We start from the raw sequence: 19,136 nt of genomic DNA, 5'->3' as shown, positions 1-19,136 counted from the left end.
AAAAGTTAACATGTCACAGTGAGATGCCCTGTGTTTTGTACATGTGAGACTGCTTGTACTACTGAAGAAATTCATACTTACATTAAATGATTCAGTATTCACATTCACAGTGCATGTTTTTACATGATCTACCTAATTCTTAGCTACTTTATTTATGGACTTTAACTGGTGAAAAAAAAAATAAATGGTTCAAAAAAAGTATCAGCTTAGAAAACTGACAAATATGCAGCAAAAGATTATGGAAACATGCAGTGGTCTTGCTAAAATTAACAACAGTAAATAGAAAAAATGTAACTCATGTATTACCAGTTTGTGCCATAAATTTAGCAGCATCAGCTTGTTCCTGAGGGACCCTTTTCTCATGAACAGATCGAGGTCGCTGACTTTTAATTGTATGATCTCCCATCATTCCAAATTCTAAAGACAGAATAAAGGTTTATGAAAGCTTGTGTGTAGACATTTCTCAAAAGTCACATACTGTCTCATGCAATATGTTCCTAAACATACCTGGAAGTTGCTGGCAAGAGTCAGGCAAGTGATCATGGCAGTTAACATCAACTTAACTTTGCTACACTCAGCTTTCAATAAATACTTAACTTTATGTCTGCAGATTTTCCAATATGATTTTATTTTATGAACCAACATTCAATGTAGTGACACATACTATAAATCAGCTTCGTGACACAGGACAAAAACAATTATTCAAATGCAGACATTCTATTCTTTTATTTTAAATTAGTGCAAACCACACCAGAAAATGACTGTGACAGTGCTAGACATTGCTGTTCTGTGGCAGACCCTGCTGCTCCTCCAGAGGACTTCTATTTCTGCACTCATCTTTCAGGCTGATGAAGCCTTCAACAGAGATAACAAGTCATCTTTGGGAATGGTGGCAGTGGGAAATGATAATAATTTAGCCAATGAACTGTTTAATTTTTAGGTGAGTACAGCAGAACAAGTGCTTGTGATCTGTTTCTTTCCTGAAACCTCTATAGTTAAAAAGACTATAGATTGTATCTTATTCTCCACATTGATTTTAATGGGGAAAACCTACGAAAAACAGTGACATCAAGGCCCAAAGTATAGGAGACAAGAGTGCTTTAGTTGTTTATTCTGTTATCACTGCTGTCATTTTCCCTCTTGTCCTGTGCAAACCTCCTAGACTTCTACCTTAGGTACACTTTTCATTTCTGTAATGAGCTGCAGAAAGACCTTTGCACTTAGAGGGGGACTGCTGTGTCTTCAGCACAGTTCCCTATGATCCTCCCAGGCACACACAGCTGTCTGCAGCTCAGTGCTAAATATTCTGTAAAAAAAGAAAAAACTGGGACGCTAATTCAGGAAGCGTGTGCTGGGAAATGTGGGTTAACATTGAAATGACTTCAACTACAATCACATAAAGTTTCTGATGAGGCAGAAGGTGTCTGAAACACTAGGAACACAAACATTAAAAAATACCTTTCTGCTGGAAGGTTACCTTGTGAATGCAAAATTCAAAATTTTCCTCAATTTGTAAAGTCATGAAGATAATACAACTTACCTTTCTGCCTCAAAAACCACAAAACATTATGAGATGTAAATATCACTAAAAATATTATTTGCAAACACATTGTCTTGATAAATCATTAAAAACATTAAAATTTCTATTTAAAGAAACAATAAAAGGCAAACTTATTTTTAAGAGGTCAATCAGAATAAAGAGATTTTTTCCTTTCTAGTAAACTATTAATGTATTTTTCCAAATTAGCGTTTCTTTTTGTAAATATTCATTAATGGCACCACTTAAAATATAAATTTAATTATTCATTTGAGAACAGCAATGCAGTTTGCATTCTAAAGAGAATATTTGAAAATATAATTAATAAAATATATCTTGAGGATTAAACATTCAACATTTTTATTACATCCCAGAAATAAATATAAAAGATAATTAAATTATATATATATATATACATGCAAATATATAATATATATGTGTGTATATATATATGTGTGTGTGTGTGTTAAAAATTTTATGAATAAATTTTACGAAATACACCTCTTCTACAGCTCCTCTGATTTAAGATGGCTTTTTATTCTGTGGAAAATCTCTTATTACAATCAATATTCTAATGCAAATTATGATTAGAGTATTTTTACAGTTTTCACAAGGTGCAGTACAGATGACACATTTCAACTGTAATTAATAACATGATAATGGCAGGAGACTTTACACAGTTTTTCTCCCAAAGAGGCTGTCACAGCAAGGCATGTTTACTCTGAGTTTGCTGCCTGCATGATCTCTGCTTGTCAGGCAATTTAGAGGGTATGACACCATTCTTGCAGAAGACTTAGTTGTACTTTTTAAGTTACAGAGTGCAATAATGGGAGACCTTTGCTAGAGGAAGGCTTTCCAGAGGCATACAGGGAGGTGCTGAGTATTCTGGTCCCAGTCCTGCAGCATCTTGTGCTGGATGCAGGCACATGCAGTGTCCTGCAGGACAGAGACTGCAGGTGAAGAGGTAAAGGGATGTCTGGGAGATCAGTTCTCTGCACTGTGGAGATCTCTGTGTGCAGATCTCCAGTCATAACGATGGAGTTACAAATACCACACTGAAAGTGATTATAATGCCTCATTTTTTTCATTTTTCCACTTAAGCAACAACACATTTTCAATTCACTTCAGCTATTGCTGATGGTCTTTGAGATGCACTTTTCAGCTAATCTCCCTTTGATATATTAAGCATTTATACAGCAAGTATAAAGATAAATTTTTCTTACCCAGAAAAAAATATTTTTTATAACCGTTTTCAAAAAATGGAACCAGACTTATGCAATGCTCTTATTTTCATATTCAGCTGAAGTATTTCACCAAGTGCCACATGAGAACAAAAGCAGTACCAGGAAATGCAATGTACTGGCATGGATGAGGCCTCATTAAAATTCAGGCCTCATGAGAAAAGAAAAAAAAAAAAAAAAGGGTCAAGTACATTTTTGTAATGGGATCAGAAATGTCCACTTTCTGTGTATAAGTACAATGGTCTCAAAATTGTTTAATCTAAGATGCTTAAGAGTAATATATTTTGATAAAGCATTTTTAATATAATTTACTTAAGTTTACAATAAATACCAAATAGAATGAAACTATCCTTCATTTTCAGGTCCTAGGTATTAAACACAGAAGGTAAACCCATTATGCATTTTCTTTCTCTCAATATTTCACAGAGAAGCAGTAACTAAATGCTTTCTGGGATGGGAAAGCATTTTAACCCAAATCAGCCCAGAGTATGACTAAATGGCACAGTAATTTCAAGGATCTGTTTGTGTGGGAAAGGTGGTAAGAACCATCCTAATGTAGGCAGTAGCTGGCATAGAGGTGTCCTGCAAGGTCAAGTCAGTATGATTCAAGACCTGATATCTGGATATAATATTGGATATTTGAATTGACATTCTGAGTAAATTAATTTTTATCATTCTCCCTCTTTTTACCTAATTCTTGCTGCTGAAAATAAGTTTTCTAACCCAGAAGAAGGTATTTTTGTAGACATTGGTTTCCGAAGAGAATTTTTTTGGTGTTGGTCTGTCCTAAATTTTATTTGGGTGAAACAGGACAGTTCTTCTCTGCTTATACCTCAAATATTGATATAAATCAAATTATTTCATTAAATACAGGGGGAAAGCAAATCCCTTCAGCGAAAAATAGGTGCATGGTCTAATTTGGAAATTGACAGAGTGGCTTGACTCTAAGTTAGGCCTGGAAACATGCAAGGGTTTTTAAGCCTTTTTATTACATTTTCAATGCTATAATCTACACAACATGAAGATAAAACCCATAAATACCTCAAAATGTAAATAAAAATAACATTATGGGGAACCTTGAATCATTTTAACCAGACTCATTTTAACCAGACCAAAACTTATAACAAATCATAACACATTCCAAACATTTGCGGTAGAAAAACCTGAGGTGCAGTTATCTGATAAAATAATTTATTCTACTGTCAGTGGTCCTTTGGTGGCTATGGACGTACAAGGGATCACTGCCATAGGATGCCTATTTTATTGCTCCTCATAATGGAAGAGTTGAAAGTATTTTAGTGATGCATATATTTTAATTTGGATGTGACATATCATTTGGTCAAACATTGGAACAGACTGCCCAGGGAGGTGGTGGAGTCACCTTCTCTGGAAGTGTTCAAAAATGATTGTACATGGCACTTAGTGCTGTGGTTCAGTTGGCACGGTAGTGTTTGGTCAAAGGTTGATGATCCTGGAGTGCTTTTCCAACCTAAATGACTCCATGATTTCATTTTACATATAAACTGAGGCATACGATATATTTACATGCCTTCTAGGAAAAGGCATGTAAGAAAAAAATATTGCAATTCCAAAATTTACAGTTTGGTTTTATTTACAGCTCTTATCACTAGTCCCATTGGCTTTAACTTTATTTTTATGTTAGATTTTGTTATGTTATGGGAATTTTTATTCCTATTGAGTAACCTTTTTAGTTTTTAAAGAAGCTAAAATCTTGCGGCCAGTGTAGGTGTACATTTTTAGGAGAGAAGAGAGGTGCCATGTGCTCTCTGTAGGAATAAAGAAGAAAAAAAATCTGTTAACAGTGTAAAAAATGCAAACTAGGACAACTGAGAAATACAAAAGAAAAATACCGGCTTTGCAAGGTTCTACTCATCAGAGCTAATCTTTGCTTTTTGACAAGTGGATATTCTTTAAAATTAAGGTAAATATCAAACACATTTTATGCCTTGGCTGTTATATATATTTGTAACATAGGTATTTGTTACATATATATCCTAGTCATCAGATGAAATTATAAACCATGTTGGTTTGGCTTTTATGGCTATTTTTTATCACATTTCATGGGAACTTCACAGTGCAACTGTATTATGGTGTACCGTCTACTATGAATTGTGCTATTTATGGTGCAGAACACACTGGCATTAATATAAAAAGCCTTTTTCATCATAGAAGTTGGTGATAACATCATGATGAACTAAAAAAAAAAAAAAAGTGATTCTTAGACCTCTAGGGTTACCCCCTTAGGACATGTACAATGTCAAGGAGCTTCTGAGAGTTGCTGAGTGTCATCAGCTTGTACAGAACCACCTAGAAAGTAACAGCAGTTTCCTGAAAGTTTTTCAGAACCTTAAAAGCACAAAGAGGCAGTCAACTCCCCAAAGTGACTGTCATCTTCTTTCACCCACAGTGCTTCAGCAGTGTGATTCATACTATCCTACCCACTCCTGAACTGTAACTAGCCAAACGAGTGTTTTCATTTACTCTTGACTACAGAATGAACAGAATGAACAGAATAGGTCTTGCAGCCAGAATGTGCAGTAATGCAAACTGTCTCACAGCATGGCATCCTCTCTGTGCTAACATATTAAATGTAAATAAAATAAAACATAAAACGTTTTTCCCAGAAATTATGCAAAATGCCGATGTAAGGTGAAGGGGGAGGAGGGGAGGGGGAAAGGAAGAAAGAAGACTACAGAAATATATAAATAATCAATTCGTTTAAATCAAACTTTGGGCTGCAGTATTAACTAATTTCAGTAGATCTGATCAATTTGTGATTTCCAGGAGCTTGAAAAAGTTTTCTGCACTTTTGTTTTTAGCCCATTCTAGATGTTCTCCCACAAAGATATACAGCAGTAGCAGTACTTGGGGTTTCTCATCACACTGGCAACTGGTCAGTACAATTTATTTTGGTCACTAGATGGCAGAATGCGTGTTGACTTAGAAGCGCAATTTTGCATTGACTTGAGAAGCTGTGACTTTCTGTTTCATTTTCACTATAAAATTATCCCTCCTATAAATACATAATACATGTCACTACATTCAAAGGACTGAGGGGATTTTGTTTTATTCTTTATTTTTAGTTCTTCTTTTGTAGGACTGAAGATTAATAAAACCAGAACAAAACGAATAAAACACAAGCTGCAGTTTTTTCGTTGCTGGGTGTTTTTTTTTTTTTTTATTTTGTTTTGTGGTCTTGTTTTTCCCTTACAGCAAGCCCTACGACAGAAGAAAATCTGAGGAGCATTCTCTTCCCTATCTCCAGCACTGCTTCACTGTAGCAGGGTACGCAGGCCCCACAAGGAAGCACTTGTTCTCTAATGCTGCATTGGCAGGACACAGAGCTTCAGGGCATTAGTGAATACCATCACACTGCAGGACAGATTTAAGCTATAGCTTTCTATGGGAACCCCTTAAAATGATATTTCCTCATGAGGCAGGCAAGTTGCCAAAAGGGTAACGTAACTATTAGCTGAATTAGATTTCCATGGGAACCTCTTCTTAGTGAATGTGGAAAACGTTCTTAAAACAGCCTTTGCTTACTTCCTACGTAGATCCTGGTCCCATAAAAAGCTGCCTTTTGGCTCTCCAGAACAGTATAGAAGAGCTTTGATCAGTTTCAAACTGAATGGAATAATTTTTTTCACTTGAGTGAATTAAAATCTGAACTGAGCTGTATTCATGAACATAGTGAGAAAAATATGCTATTACTCATGAAAACATGGAAAGGATTTCACCATAGTGGAAATACGAAAGGCAAAAGCATTTGTACTAACACAGTATATTTTTTAAATTGTACTAAATTATTGCATTTTATCAAGTAAAAGACAGGTAAGCATTTGTAGGAAATCTGATACAAGATTTCTCTTGCACACAAGAGATATCCTAATACATATACGTATGAACTCTTTTATCTCTCAAAAAATTAGGGAAATCAATTATGTATTCTAAACAGTCAACATATTGTACAAAGGTAATTAGTTTATATTCATCTCTGGGGAGACCCATTTACTCCTAGGACATAACTTTGGATTAATACTGCTTCTGGTATTTTTAATGACAGAAAAAATGAAATATTGCTGAATTAAAATATAAATGATAGCACAAATCACAAGGAGCTAGACTTTCTCATGGCAATGCAATCTGCTGTCTCTGTGCATCTCTGCAGTGACTCCCTTGGCCAGCCATTATCTTTAGTGGAATCTAAACCTGTTTATTTATGATTACAGATTTGATCAGTGAAGAATATCATAAAGATGTAATATTTCTTCACTTTCAATGTGCATAGAATTGTGAAACCGTGCAAACTCTATTACTTGCCTCCTGGCCACAACTACTCATCAACACACACCTAGACAGGAGAAACTGAGCATAAAAATCTAGTGAAGTGACTCATGCCTGTTCAAAATGAATGTAAAACGTCGTCATAGCAGGTAGCATGCTTTCACATGTGCTTTGCAAAATTATAACAAAGTGAAGAGGAAAAGCAGGGGTGGATGGAAGCCCAAACTGCAGCTTTACCCCTTTTCGTATCTACCGAAGCTGACATTTTTAAGTATCATGGCCAGGTAGGCAGAAGATGCTGTGTAGTTCAAATTTTTCCCATTCAAATATTTCCCTAGCAATCCATCCCAAAATGTTTGTGTTCAAATAAAGTTACCATTACTGACAAAAAAACACAACCCACCAAACTTTACATTTTCAAGTTTAACATTTAAATCCTGTAAATTCAGCAGTATGTTATTCTCTCATATTCCATACTGTTCTCTGAAAAGATTAATGGGTGTAATAACACATTCAAGAATGAAAGCACAGGGGCTTACTTTTATATATTTTTGCTTTTTTAAATTAAAGACTTTGAATGCATTCTCTTGTAGTATTCTCATAATTTTAATGTTTCTACTATAATAACTTATTCATGTATATCCTTTAAAAATTTAAACCACGGAATAATAATAATTCTTCAGTATCTTCTTTTCTTCTTTATATTTCATACTATTTTACTTCTGCATTAAGTATTCTGCTTTTGTCATATATTTAATTAATTGAATTACTGATATGGTTAGCCTGTGCAGAAATTATTTGAGAATGGCATCATTTTTATATAAACACTCTTTTCTGTAGCTAACCATGTAGTTATTGCACACAGGCTAGTATGTGCCTCTTTATTGTTTTGTACAATTAAAAGTCAAGAAATGATAAGTGAGAATAAACTGTTATTTCCTAATCTATTCTTGAATTCAGTAATTCTTATTTTCTGTCCTAGAAAGACTGAAAAATAAGTAAACTGTAGAAAGCAGGACTCACAAGGACATCTCGACTATTTAATTGCCCTGCAACTATTTACCACAGACATTTCTGCAGATGGTTGCTTAATCTTTTCTAAATGATAGAAGCACTCATTAAAATATGAGATGAATTACCTATGAATTTTTGACAGGGAAGTTTACACTCTGTGAAATATTCTAAAGCTGTATGAAGAGGAGGAACAAGAATCAGTATTTTAAATAACAGGTACTGCAAACTGTAATCACTAAGAACAGTTATATAGAGTGTGAATGTTTTTTTAGAATGGTAAAGCTTCTAGGTAAAGCTAAATGATATTGCATGCCCTTTTAAGAGCGTTTCCTTGTCCTTGTTTAAGACTCCTAAATTGTTTTTATGAGAAAATAATAAAAAATGGAAGAAGTGTTGCTGGATGTGAATTTTGCACATTACCTTTTTATTGTTTGTGATACCACAAAGCTGGCTCTTTTGTATACAGGCATCATGGATGGCTGATAAATTTTATGTAGAGAAGAGAAAAATAAAAGTAAAGGACAAGAGCCATGGCTGTTGTAAAATGGTGTCATTCCACCCAGGCAGACTAAAGTTTGTAAGTTGAGAAGGTACACTAGGAAGGTGTTTACCAAAACTAGACACCTACTCTGAGTTAAAAGGTTTATATAAGCAGTTCACAAGGGTATGAGTCCTTTCTGTCACTTTCAGGTTAATGATCACACACATGCAATTTAAAACATATTATTCCACCCAATTCATCATGGGAGATCTCTGTACGGCACACTGCCCTGATAGGAAGGCTGTTGCAGTGATTTCCAAAATGGACCTGGAACCTCTAAAAAAGGTATCTTATGGTGCCATAACTCCTCTCTGAACTCCTACGGGACACCTGTGGTCTTAAATATGAGTCATAAATAACTCTTCTCTAGTCAACAGATATGTTGGGAAAAGACAACACAAATAAGGGGAAATCCAGTGGTTCAAAATTTAAACCCCAGATTAAATTTTCCCAATCATAGAAACATAGAATTATTAAGATCATGAAAGACCTCTAAGATCACCAAATCCAACCATCATCCCAGCACCACTATGATGTTCACCTCTAAACCATGTCCTCGAGTGCCCATATCCACACATTTTTGGAACACTTCCAGGGATGGTGACTCCATCACTTCCCTAGAGAGCCTGTTCTAATGCTAAATAAATAAAACTGAATCATAAAATAAATCTAAATCCTTTCTTCAGAAATACATGGATGGGATTTTAAGTAGGAAAGCGCGCAAGAAGAGATCTAACCAACAACTATCAATGAAAATTTATTGGACCTAGATCTCTCAGGATTTTTTGGAAATATATAAGATGTTTTCACTGGCTTTAGTAAAAGCACTTTTCTATGTCTCTGAAATTCTGATTTCAGAGTTGGACCCAGCAATTCACTTAATGTTTTTAAGGAGTCACATATCTCATTGAGGCTAAAACCCAATGTTCTCCACTCTTATTGCGTAATCCACACTTGGAAAGAGTATCTCAGTGCATCTGCTAACATGTCCTTCCTAGCTCTATGGGCCAGTGCCAGAGAACACCATGGCTTATTTCATAGGTGTTTCCCATGCAAGGCTTCTATAAAAGCAAACTAACTGTTCACCTGCAGATATGAGATAAATAAAGCACAGTTTGCCAAGCACCTCTTACAGAAGTTCACCCTGAAACCTGCATTAAAGAACAACTGAGGTGCAGGATTTCTCACCTACTTAACACCAGACCAAATACCCAATGTCAAAATATATTTTAAAAAAAACCAAACAACAGCAACAACAACAACAAAACCCAGAAAATTTTACCTAGGAGCAGATGTATTCCATGGGCATAATCCATCTGCTCATGGTGTACTACTCGCAACACAGGAACAGCACGTTACTGGATTGAGCAGGTGAATCAATTGGAATTAGTGAGACTATGATAATGATTTACAGGTCTACCAAGCACATAGATTACTCTGAGCTCCATCAATATAATGCTGGTTTTTGCAACATACATTTTTTAAAAAAACACTTTTTAAAATGTTTTTTTTCAGCTGTGTCAGAGATTTCTACTCTGTCATAGCAAAGTGCCTTCTGGGCCACTTCACTGATTAAATTAGAAAGCAATAGAAAACATGAATTAGTTGACACAACATTGATACTCAGCGAAGATACAAGGGAAAATCATGGGGATGACACTACTGAAGTGGTACATCCTCAGAGATGGAAGAGCATGCTTGTCCTTCATCAGTGAGCATCAAACTAATTATTTTTGGTATTCATTTAGTATTCTTATTATTCCTATATTCTGTCAAGATATTACATACTTGAATCACTTAAAATTCTCATTCAAGTCCTACAAATATTACTGCAAAAATCTGTACCTTTTGACCTCCACAATGACTGAAGTGTACTTTATAGTTTCTCCTACACATCACAATAATTATTATCTTTTAGAAGTGTCTATTCCATGATGGCTACACAGGATACATCTTACATAATAAATTTCAGCTTGTCAGCATAACATGCAGTGTGGCTACCACTTTAAAGCTGTCTTTTCTCCCCACGGTCCACCATTTGGGGAAATTATGCCAATAGTCAAGCTATATGAATACCTGGAGATTGCAAGCAGGGATTTTTGCAGTGAAGGTGTTTAGTTTTGGACTTAGAACTACAGAGTTTTCTATGCTCATTACTCTGGAGCTCTGACTGTAACATAAAAAAGCCTAATATATTTTGTAGAAGTCTGCAGCTTGTTATGTTTTACTTACAGCAAACAGACTTTCCCTTAACAGCTAGAGTCCTGTAACTGAGATGTGTATCATGGCTGTCTAAGAGATGCTTATGACTTGACTCTCATACTGCTGCTCCTAACTAGAAACCTTTATTTTTAATCATCTACAGTGTTACTTACACATCTGCCCACAGATAGCGTATAAATTTCTCTAAATGCCTCTACTCTGCTGCCTAGAAAGGGCTGGAAAAGAATAGGTTCAGTAAACTAGCTTTTATACAAAGCTATTTTCAAACAAAAAATTGAATTTGCCTCAAATTAGGCAAATTAGGAAATTGCCTCTTTTGTGTTTGCTCTCTGAAAATATACCTACCTGAAAGAAGTCTACTATAGGCATGTTGAGTGGAATGTTTACATTAAAAAAAAAATCTGATTCAGTAAATTAAATTATGCTCACTAGAGACTTACTTTGATTGTCCAACCAACATACTATAGGTATGTACTTAGATGACAATGGCTCCAGCACTACTACCATAATGAACACATGAGATGTATTTCATATTAATTTAAGTGATTAACAGGTAACTTCAAAAACACAGTAAGGCAGAGGAGATCCTAAGTTCAGAAAATTCAGAAAAAACCCCACTATCTTGACCACAAAAGTTATACAGTCAAGAGCAGGTAATCAATAGCATGTTAAGTAGGTTGAAAAGCTTATTTTGAATCACATAAGGTAGCAGTTCTCAAAAGACCAGGGAAAAAACCCTAGCTTTAGACCTAACACAGACTGCTCATTCTGTATTGATCTTGTGGAATATTTTTTATATTTTCATGTTTTCTATATTATATATAGACTTAAGTTTGATCTGTTTTTATTTTAAATGTTACTTCAACTTGATATTCATTCACATCTCAGAGTAAATAACGTTCTAAAGACTAAAGTCATGATTGTGGCAACAACTTTCAGCAAATGAAATTATGCTTTTTGTTTTTAAAAATCATTATCTGTTTGATATATAAATAGCAAACTCAACTAAAATCTGTTTAAGGAATCCTAGGTTATAAAAGTAACATGCCATTAGTTTTAACGAAGGTTTTGAAAGTAATGCAGCAATAGATCTGCAAAACCTGATTGGAGTGCTCTGTGCCAGAACTGACTCTGGAGCCCCAAGGTACTTTTATCTGCAGTCAGAGTAGTTTTTTTCCCAGGATGACACCAGAACCCATTGATGCAAGATGTGGTTATACAAATGCCCACATTCTAACATATGTAAAACATCTCCAAAGGATAGCCTGGGTGCACCAGGTCTACCTCTGGGAAAAGGGCTTGGTGCCATATAACTGCACATGTATAGAATCTAGACTGTAGAACAGATGTTTCCATTTTGTTCTTTCATGCAATTTATGCTTTTCAAAAATCATTACAGGTTCCCAAAAGACACGAACAATTTTTTACATAACAGATTTTGTCCAAAAATAAGTCGTTACTGCTAATATACAGCCCTTATAACAGTGATCATTAGAGTTAGCACGTATATAATTTTGATCACTTTATGGTGCATTTCAATTATTTCCCACTATCAAAAGAATAGACTTGTCTATTCTATTCTACCTCATGTTGTGGTTTTAATACATTAGAGTAACATCACCTACAAATTACAATACTTTGACCTCCACCAGTGTAAATCAGAAGTAATGAAATAACAGAATTAAATGTGCATATAACTGCTGTGTGAGCAGAACTGGCTCCAGACAGATTAATTTCTTTGGTTTTGAGCAGAACACAGGACTGCCAGACCTATAATAATGATTTTCTAGCTTCTAACTCTATGTTCTGTTAGATCATGTGGATTCTTCTGCATATCCATACTATTCAATGCTTTGCATTATAGGAACTACTGCAGCTAGTTAGAGTGATTTCGCTAAATCCTTATTCATGATGAGGTCAGCATGGATTCGCCTCTAAGTAGTAATTTTTAAAAATGTAATCACAATAAGTTATTAACAGTATTAAAAAAGAGACAGTGCAATAATCCAGGAGAAAAAGTGCCAGCTGGGACAATGTTTTTCTTGTTGCTGCTCTCTTGCTATCCCAAGGCCCACTGTTACTGACTTGAAATGTTATGGTTGTATTCACTGGGTATGTAGTAAACTGTAGTTAGGAATATCTGCCATTGCATCTTTTAGACATTTCCATGGCAGAGCCTGGGCAGCCTGCTAAAAAAGCAAGAATTCACTAAAAATAGTGAAACATTCGTGCATATTAAAATTATTATATGGGACCTCTGGAGAATTGGTGCTCTTCTGAACAAATACCTGTAGTAATAGATAAGTACACAAGTTTTAGTCTAAAAAGAAGGTTCTATTTGAAGTACATAAATAAAACTTTTTTTTTAAAAAAACCCTCACCCTAGACACTTTTTTTTTTTTTTTTTTGTGTAAGGAAGGATAAATCCCTTAGCTGGTATGTATAGTTGACGCAAATCTTAAATCCCACACCAGTTTAAAAAACCAGCTGTAGATCCAGACTTGAGACTAATAGCTGGAGAGATGCATTATTTCCACGGTTATTTAATTACCTAACTCTGGTAGTCAAAACATAGCTTAGGAATTCTGAGTTAAAACACTTTTAAATTAAGGATCCAGGGAACGTTAATGACTAATTTGTAAAGAGTCTGCATAAATACCACTCTTTCAAGATGGAAACTGTTGGCATAGAGTTCCTTCTAGTTTCTCTCCTTACCTCTGCAAGGAGTAATACTCTTACTCATCATGGAAATCTTGAAAATAGAAATTTTCTTGTTGAACATAGAATTTGCTATAGCAGAAAGGAGACTTCTGCAGGCTTCAGAACATCAGGAAAAAGCAGCAGTCCAATAATTAACTAAACAATATCTAAAGAAGCAAATCAGCCAAGCAGAAAAATGGATGAAGAAAAAAAATAAGGAAAAAAAAAAAAATAAACAAAACCCAAGCCAAAAAAACAAAATAACCAACAAACCAGCAAATGAACCTGAAAGGCACATCTCTCTAGAAGCAAAGAAATCACATGTGCTTACATGTCTGATCAGGGTCAGTCTGGCTCTGCTCAACCCAGGAAGATTATAGGGTTGAGAAAGACAGAAAAACTTAATCATCAGGGCTTCTGGCTTTTTCTTTGGCTGTTTATGAACTTAATTCAGAGCATCCTCTAAGTATACAAACTGAATGGCACTGGTTTTTAACTGCTATGCTTTTAACTAAAACTTTAGTATGTTGTATATACACACACATTTAACTTTATTTACATCATTGTTTACTATTATCTCTTTAGTTAATAACATCTCTTAAAAACATCACAAGAAAATTGCATGTGATTATACTGTTTTATTCTAACATGATACAGTAAAGGAACAGGTAAACATTAAATCTAACTCAGGAGAGACTGTATCAATAGGGAATTCCTGACAGTAAGTGATATTTTTCCTATAAAGGGCTTATTTCATAAGAAAAAGCTGTTTCAAGGCCAGACTTACTGGTTAATCTAAACTAATCTAAGCTAAGCATTTCAGACAAATGGGAGGAAAGGAGAAAGCAAGAAGAGCATTTTGAAAAAGCTGAAATAGCTTTATTCATGTTATATGTATTATAGCTACAATTCAAATTTTAATTCTAATTAAAACCAAAGCCCTTTCTCAGACACACATTTAAGTCAGCCCCGAATATATTTGTTGCATGAAGCAAAAAATCAGTTATTCCAGGTATTATATCAGTGAATAAATTTGGAAAAAAAAAAAATTGCATCTATTCAAGCATACTAGAATTTACTGTAAAATATTACTTCCTACATTAAGGTTTTTCATAATAAATAATAATATCAACTTTACTTAGTGAAAAAATAAATAAAATAATTATAATTATGTGTGATGTAATCCAAGAATCATAATTACATTGAGCATGTAAAGGGATAAAATATTAAAGACAATAACCAAATTATAAGCAGCTTTGAACCTTCCACCCCCTAAGGTTGTTAAGAAATAAACAATTCTAAATTTATAACAAGTAGGAAATCGTAGCTAAGAATCTTTGAAACCTATGTATCTCTTTACAGTTCCTATTCTATATAATCATATACTGATGGAGGACTTGTTGATAATTTCTGCACGTGCTAAGGATGAATAAACGGAGCCACCAGGAAAGGGAGTACCTAAAACCTTATTCAGCTTATTCAGCTTCAGACCTGGCATTCTGTTTCATGGCCATGAATTCTTATCCTGCTCAAGCTACTGAGGCTGCTGCTTGTCAGCTGCAGTTCTCATTAGGAAAAAGGAGTTTCAGCTGACTGTAAGGTTTGTAGGAGTTCATAAATATTCTGCTACTGTTCAAAACTGCTGCAATGAACTGAAGGCAGACATATAGATACATTTTTGATCCCACAAGAAACCTAAGCTATTAGCCTATAATGCATGATCATTCAATGTGTTAATTAAAGAATAAAGCCTATAAAATTAAATATGGCATATTTTTTCTGACCTGATTGATAGCAAAAGAGAAATTCAGCTCTTCAAGATTTTGCTTCTAATCAGATGCTCTGCATCTTCATAATCTTTTCAATGGGATCTCTCTGCACACTGTTTTTGGAATGGCTTTATAATGGAGGGTGTGAATAGTGCAGGTTTGTCTCCAGTGCTACTGCTTCCTTTGGTGACTTCAGTGGAGAGCTGACCTGTGGTCCTGCAGGGCCACAGGATGTAGTGCAGTGCTCTGCATGGTGAGACTGAGGGCTGAGTGCCAGGCTGCCTTCAAGAAGCTTCTTCTGAGGCCACTGACAGCCTGGTAGGACATTTTCCTTGATCATCAATATCACATTCCCTAAGCATCTTCTGCTTGTACATCATTCTAAGGTCACTTTGATATAAATAACCAGTGACAGGGAGGCCTGTGGGGTGCTTGTTAGAGAGCCAGTGGTAGATATCTTGCTCAAAGTCTGATCAATTGTGGCACAGCAAGGTTCTGGAGACCTGTGCAAGCCACTGTAGAACCACAGCATCTTTTCTTCTTCAACCACTGAGTCCACAAACTATGAACAAGGGCTTGCATTCCAACTTACAGAGAGTTTGGTGAATCCAGTTGTCTTCACCTAGAGACAGCAAGATTACCCAAGCTTGGCAAGAGAGCACTGTCCCCCTTGTGAATAAGAACAATCTCATTTGGGCCAAGATGACCCAAGTTAGGGAGGCAGATCTGATCATGCAAATCATGAAAGAGCAATGCCCTCTCTTCTCTCAAGGCAGTCAGTGTGGCTGTCAAAGGAGCCTGGATAGCTCCTGCACCAGGACAACAGAGAGGCCCTCCTCCATTAATGCTCACATTTGCAGAAAGCTGCTGCTGCAATGGCCTTGGGTATTAGAAAGGACAAAACATAAAGCTGTTCAGTGCTATTTGCTATATGTTAACAAACATGAGGGAATATAAATTTAGAAATATGGCACATGGCAGAGAAGCTGGACCTCAGAAAAAGAAACACAAATAGAGACTTTTTAAAAAAAATATTATTTTGCTTTTTTTTCTTAAAATCAAGAGGTGGCCTGTTTTCTTCTACTTATGTATTTATTATTCACTCTTTTAGATGACAATCATCCCAGCAGTAGTGCTTGAGATTTGTTTGTGTCATTTAGAAATCTTTCATTTTAATAAATGCAACACATGTATTCATGTGATTGTTTCACTGGAAAATTGTTGCATAGCCAATGCAAGCATTGTAGACTAATTTTTGGAAAATGGAAGACCCTAATTTAATATTTGAATTCCTCAGTTCTACTTTCACTCCCATTGACATTTGTTTCATTTTTTACTGTTATAGTTTTCTAGAATCACTTAATTTCAGAGACTTTTCTCTATTCATATACCAGCATCACAATGTGTTCACATTAATTAACCTAAATTGCTCTATTAACCTATTAATTTCTCTGAATTCTCAGCCACATCTACAAACAAGGGACTAGATTTGATGAGTAAAGCGAAGTACACTCAAATCATCCAGAAAGACTGCTCAGTTTTCAGAATTAATTGTTTTGGTCAGCTGTGGCTGTATATTTATTATATATATATATGTATAATATATATAAATATTATGTTATGTTATGTTGTTATGTTGTGTTCTGTTCTGTTATATATAAAAATAATAATGAAGAACTATAACTGCAAAAGTAAAACTTTTGCATCTCACCTTCTGTTTCTTAAATGGCAATAGCTCTGTTCTTGCAAAGAAAATAGTATTAAAAACTCCACAGTAAAACAGTTATTTCTACATTTTTTCTTGGGAAATATGTAGTGTGTTTCAGAAACATGTCCAGATAGGCACTTTGGGTTATTGAAACTCAGTTGACAAACTATAGAAAATTTGAAGAAAAAAAGGAGTCACATAAAACTCCTCTTTTTGTCAAATTTTTTTTAGACATTTTCTCTAATATCAGTGCCAGCACTGTATTTCATTATTTACATATTCTGTATTCTGCTTTGAAACATTTTTTTTTTTTTTTTTAACTGAAGGTCTTTTAAACAAGGTCACTTGCTAGGATAAAAGTCAGGATGAGAATAAAACATTAGTTTGAAAATATGCATTATCCTGTAATTAAACACTCACATGAAAAATACCAAAATTACTTTAGGTAGGAGTGGCTATGCAAAGTCTAAACATTTAAGTTAGCACAGTGTGTTAAACAGTATAAACTATTTTTTTTTTGTTAGAAGACTGCAAAAATGCAAGAAATGAGCAAATTGGAATGCACAGGCTATCTGAAAAGAATGGGAAATGGCACTGTACTACAGTAGCTAATGCAGAAAGAATAATTGCATATTTACTGACTACTTTGATCAAGTAAGGAGAGGAGGAAAAACAATGTTCAGTATCAATATGAGGGAAAAGGAAGGAAAGTATATTATTTTTCATGTGTAGGCACATACAATTGGTCTTCCTTGACAGAATTCATGAAATATAGTTCTGACCCAAGTTAGTAGTTATAACAGAAATGCTATCAGTTGGAGCATTTTCAATGTAATTTTCAATGATAAGTGTTTCTCATCTAGCAATCTATAAAAAAGAATTAGGACACACCCTCATTAGACACTAAGGCAAAATTGATTCTTGGTTTGTCAGTTCCATTTCCACAAAGGCTTTCTGCAACCTTCTTCTAGGGAAAGGAGATGATAGTTACTTGCCAACCTAATTTCATTAAGCATCAGAAAAGAAAAGGAAAGCTCCACATTTGTGTTTAGCCCACAATACATAGATCTTAGTAACAGGAAATTTTCTTGTAAAGTTTCAAAAGCCATATATCCATACATTTTAAAGAGCCCTAGGTTTTCACTAGTATCAACACATCCTCTACCTATAGTACATATTCAGGGGATTCTTTCTTTCTTGAAACAAGATTTTATTTTATTTTATTTTATTTTATTTTATTTTATTTTATTTTATTTTATTTTATTTTATTTTATTTTATTTTATTTTATTTTATTTTTTTATTTTATTATATTTTTTTATTTTTATGCCTGTTAAACAGTCCTGATTATTCAATCAAGATAAATCCTTCATATGCTACAGAGTGACTGTGACACAGTACTGTAGATCAAAAATAACCAGAAATAGAAAAACAGGAGAGAAAAGTTAGAGCTGTAACCTTCCCTTCAGCTGCCCAGTAAGTAAAATATACACATACTGAAGCATATGCATGTGGTCATAAAAACCTATGAGAAAGAAGCACACCTCAGATGGAAAGAACTGAATTTTTGGAATATTTCCTGCACAATTGGTACAGAGCAAAAATGTGAGATGACAAAAGCGGAGAACAGGAAATTCTTATGAAGCAGACAGGGAGCTATAAAAGGTGGTCAGTGAGGATGATTTTGAAACACTAAAAGAAATGCAAATCATTTTACATTAAATTTCCAGTGATCTTGCCCCATATAGGCCAGTTAAAGTGAATAAATGAAGTTGGTTGGAACGAAACACTGTCAGCTCCGTAACTCTTTTCTTTTGCCTTAGCCAAGACGATCATACTGAGAGGACTAAAAGAAAAAGAAACAATGTAATAGGAGCAATACTGTCAGTTTACAAAGATGATATATAGTTTTGAGTTTTCTTTAGGTTTTCACTTCATGAGCCTCTAGGTGCATTTACTTATTCATGTCTCTTTCACACAAGACCACAGTGTGTTTATATTTGGGAAGAACATAAGCAGCTCTTATTACTTCAAGGTACATGCATTTTGCTCCTGTTTTGTAAAAATAACAGTAAATCTGTAAGAAATTTTATCTATTTT

The 19,136-nt window shown here is 34.7% G+C and overlaps 1 protein-coding gene across 15 annotated transcripts in view; it reads right to left on the bottom strand.

Moving 5' to 3' along the window:
* The window catches only part of ADGRB3 (adhesion G protein-coupled receptor B3), a 441,482-nt gene that overhangs the window by 263,677 nt on the left and 158,669 nt on the right, over positions 1–19,136 (bottom strand). For 13 of the 15 annotated variants that reach the window (XR_015282914.1, XM_023922413.2, XM_023922418.2 and 10 more), the window contains one exon: positions 307–417. The exons of the other annotated variants lie outside the window; for them this stretch is intronic. Coding sequence is in view for 12 of the 13 variants with exons in the window: in XM_023922413.2 (XP_023778181.1) it covers positions 307–417 (111 nt within the window). In the remaining variant the exon portion in view is untranslated. The remainder of the gene's footprint in view (positions 1–306; positions 418–19,136) is intronic. 15 annotated transcript variants of the gene reach the window in all.

Source organism: Cyanistes caeruleus, chromosome 2 (assembly GCF_971803275.1).
Source record: "Cyanistes caeruleus chromosome 2, bCyaCae1.hap1.1, whole genome shotgun sequence".
NCBI classification, from domain to species: Eukaryota; Metazoa; Chordata; class Aves; order Passeriformes; family Paridae; genus Cyanistes; species Cyanistes caeruleus.
The sequence above is the reverse complement of the archived record's forward strand: the minus strand, read 5'-3'. Positions and strand labels throughout refer to the sequence as shown.